Below are 4,155 nucleotides of genomic sequence, written 5' to 3'. Positions count from 1 at the left end.
GTGAATGAATAATGCACCAAATTCAAAGAGTATTAACCAGTATGTAATGAAAAAAGGGTCTTACTTCTATGCCCTGGCCAGCCAGTTCCCTTCCTCAGTGGCAAGTACAGTTCTCAATTTCTCACTATCCCTTTGGAAATAATCACTTTTTCTTATTTTATTTTATTTTTGCTTTTTAAGGCCACACCTAAGGCATATGCAGGTTCCCAGGCTAGGAGTTGAATCAGAGCTGCATCTGCAGGCCTATGCCACAGCCATGGCAATGTGGGATCTGAATCTGGTCTATGACTACACCTCAGGTTGTAGCAACACCCGATCCTTAACCCACTGAGTGATTCCAGCCCACATCCTCATGGATACTTGTAGGGTTCTTAACCCACTGAGCCACAACAGGAACTCCATCTTTTTTTTTTTTTTTTTTTTTTTAATTTGCCTTTCTCTTTTAATGCCCTCCCTGTTCCATTTCTTGAAAAAGCACCCAGAAATTCAACACAAGGAAGCTCAAAGAGCCAAGGCAAGCCAGCCCCAAATTGGCAGGCTCCCTCTTACAGGGGCCAAAGTCCGGATGCTGTGGTCTCCGCTAAGAGACTGGTAGTAAAAGCTGGTGCAGAATAAGGTGGTTCCAGAAGCTAGCAGTAACCCAGCCCAGAGGGGTTTTCTGCACAGGGGCACCCCTAACAGGGCCAGGCTGTGTAAGAAGTGGTGTTTGTTGGCCTTGTCAAAGAGCTTTTCCCGTAGGCATCCAGAAACTGGGCTCTGTGCACTCCGTAGGAGGCCAATCCTAAGGCCCCAGCTGCGGACAAGGCACCCAAACTGCGGAAAACAGCCCCCGGACCGCATGGCAAAGAATGAACACCGCCTGGGCCACCCAAGAGGCAAGCTAATCCCGATCTTCCATGCAAATGAGGGCCACTGGTGCCCAATCCCGGCAGCGTTCATTTCTTTTTTCTTTTTTTTAAACACAAATAATACAGAGTTCCCCTCATGGCTCAGTGGTTAAGAATCTGACTAGGAACCATGAGGTTGCGGGTTCAATCAGTTCCCCTCATGGCTCAGTGGTTAAGAATCTGACTAGGAACCATGAGGTTGCGGGTTCAATCCCTGACCTTGCTCAGTGGGTTAAGGATACCACGTTGCCATGAGCTGTGGTGTAGGTTGCAGACACGGCTCGGATCCCGTGTTGCTGTGGCTCTGGCATAGGCCGGTGGCTACAGCTCTGACTCGACCCCTAGCCTGGGAACCTCCATATGCCCCTGGTGCAGCCCAAGAAATGGCAGAAAGACAAAAAAATAAAAATAAAATAAATAAACACAGACAATATGGTAGTGCATACACTGTTTTGTACCTTACTTTTTTTCCACTTATTTGGAGATTTTTCTTTGTAGTACATATTATGTATGTTTTTCAATGATTTATAATATTTAGTGATATGGATATGCCACCATTTCTTTAGTTGAGGCTTTATCTGTGGATAATTAGGTGATTTCCAATCCTTTACTGTTAGAAGCAGTGCTGAAAAATACTCTTGAACTTATTCCCTTTTGTCTTTCTGCAAGTATATCTGTAGGCTAAGTTCCTAAAATTAGAACTGTGAGGTCTAAGGGGACATGTATTTTTACTATTGATAAGATGTCAAATTCTTTTCCATAATCCCATCAGCATGGATGAAGGCTGGCTTTCTCACCTCCTTATGAACACAGTGGAATTTAAATTCTAACCAAAGAATTTAAGCTGGCCAAAGCCAATTCCTTTTGTTTCATTTCCTTAAGAAAAAAATCCCCGGGATGCTTAGAGGTAGGCATCATCCTACTAAATTTGCATTTGAAAATAATACATCTCCTACACTTTACATTTGTTTTCTAGTTTGGTTGCAGCTCAAGACCTGAGAGAATTTCTTTGAGAGTCTTTAGAGGGTAAAAAGGAACTAATAGTCAAGGAAGCTCATTGTGGTTTACTAGCTTTACAAGACTTCAAAAATCCAAGGCTTTTATAGTAGGCACAAAGGAGGGGTTTATTTTATTTTTTGACTCTTGAGAGCGGAGGAGTTCTTATCGCCAGCAGGGGGCAGCATGTCCCCACAGAGAGTCAAGCTGGACTTCTTCCAGCTGATTCAACAAGCTCTAGCCCAGGGACTAGATTGAAAGGCTCATTCACTTTTTAACCTTCTCTGCTATCTCGGTTGGAGCAGGCTAGAGTTCCTGTGTGTGGAACAAAGCTTAGCTAAAGAAACCCAGGATAGATCAAAATATTAAATGTATAGAATTTAATGCATTTAAGGACGGCACGGAATAAGGGGGAGGAGTACTGTGAACATAAATAATAGCACCAAATTGTAGAATAGAATTTAAACACATCACTTAATTATTCCAGCCACCATTTCTGCTATAAAGCATAGAGTATCTTAGATTTCATATCAATTTTGTTAAGTGCTAAAAATGTCAAAAAAACCTCCTGTTCCATAGAATAGAATTTATCATTTTAGCTTAAAAGGCAAATTAACCTGTTCCCTTAATTTTTTTTTTTTTTTTTTTTTTTGGTCTTTTTAGGGCCACAACCGCAGCATATGGAGGTTCCCAGGCTAGGGGTCGAATTGGAGCTGTAGCCGCCAGCCTACACCACAGCCACAGCAACGCCAGCTCCGAGCCACGTCAGATCTGAGCCACATCTGCAAACTACACCACAGCTCATGGCAACGCCGGATCCTTAACCCACTGAGCGAGGCCAGGGGTTGAACCCGCAACCCCATTGTTCCTAGTCGGATTCGTTTCCACTGCACCATGATGGGAATTCCTAACTTGCTCCCTTAATATGAGCCTATTCAACCAGCAAACATTTAGTGCTTGACAAAGAGAATATGGGATAGGAAGATATGCCTCTGCTTTTGTTGGCAAAGCAGAAAACCTTGAGACCTGGATCAGGAAATTTTGATTCTGACTTTAGATGAGTCATGATAACTGGCTCTGTGGCTGTGTTACTTAACTTCTCTGGGCCTCGGAGATGAAAATGAAACTAATCCCATTTGTCTTACTGACCTCATAGATGGACATATAAAATGCCGCTGCCATGATGCTTAAAAAAAGAACAAGTGGAGTTCCCGTCGTGGTGCAGTGGTTAACAAATCCGACTACGAACCATGAGGTTGCAGGTTCGATCCCTGCCCTTGCTCAGTGGGTTAAAGGATCCGGCGTTGCTGTGAGCTGTGGTGTAGGTTGCAGACGTGGCTCGGATCTGGCGTTGCTGTGGCTGTGGTGTAGGCCGGCGGCTACAACTCCAATTCGACCCCTAGCCTGGGAACCTCCATATGCAGTGGGAGCGGCCCAAGAAATAGCAAAAAGACAAAAAAATAAAAAAAATAAAATAAAAAAGAACAAGTGCTATACAAATGAAAGACTTCAAAAGTCACACTATCTTGAACATATCCTACAGCAATAGAAGTGGCAGCTTAGTGAGTCCTTAATATGTGCCAGGCCCTCTGCTAAACATTCGTATTACCTCAGTGAAGAGCCTACCCCTGTGAAGCAGGTGTTATTAGCCCATTTTCCAAATGAGGTGTAGGAGCCTGGGAGGCTCATGTAAGATCAAACCCCTAGAAAGTGGTGGAGCAGTGTTTAGGTCCAGGTTTGACTCCAAAGCCTATCACAGGGTGTGTCAGTCTGGCCCTTCATTACCCCGCACAGTTCTGCACGTAGAGACTGCATGTATTACTCCGTTAGTTTTACTCATAAGAAAACTAGCACCAAGAAGTTAAGTCACCAGAGTTTCCGTTGTGGCTCAGTGGAAGTGAATCTGATTAGTATCCATGAGGATGTGGGTTCGATCTCTGCCCTTGCTCAGTGGGTTAGGGCATCCAGTGTTTCCGTGAGCTGTGGTATAGGTCACAGATGTGGATTGGATCCTGCACCGCTGTGGCTGTGGTGTAGGCCGGCAGCTGTAGCTTGGATTTGACCTCTAGGCTGGGACCCTCCATATGCCGTGGGCGTGGCTCTAAAAAGACCAAAAAAAAAAAGTTAGGTCACAGAGTTCCTGTATGGCTCAGTGGGTTAAGAATCTGGTGTTACTGCAGTGGCTCAGGTCACTGCTGTGGTGTGACTTCGATCCCTGGCTGGGAACTTCCGCATGCCATGGGTGTGGCAAAAAAAAAAAAAAAAAAAAGGC

The 4,155-nt window shown here is 44.5% G+C and overlaps 1 protein-coding gene across 1 annotated transcript; it reads right to left on the bottom strand.

The window, feature by feature from the left end:
- LOC100521350 (transmembrane protein 256-like) lies at positions 425–935 on the bottom strand (the record flags this gene model as incomplete). Its single annotated transcript, XM_021084607.1, is given in 2 exon segments — positions 425–728; positions 731–935. Coding segments are annotated over 2 exon segments (432 nt in total), but the record flags the coding sequence as incomplete, so codon positions are not given.

The sequence above is a fragment of the Sus scrofa genome, chromosome 1 (assembly GCF_000003025.6).
Source record: "Sus scrofa isolate TJ Tabasco breed Duroc chromosome 1, Sscrofa11.1, whole genome shotgun sequence".
In the NCBI taxonomy this organism is placed as follows: Eukaryota; Metazoa; Chordata; class Mammalia; order Artiodactyla; family Suidae; genus Sus; species Sus scrofa.
This window is presented reverse-complemented; position numbering and strand designations above follow the sequence as displayed.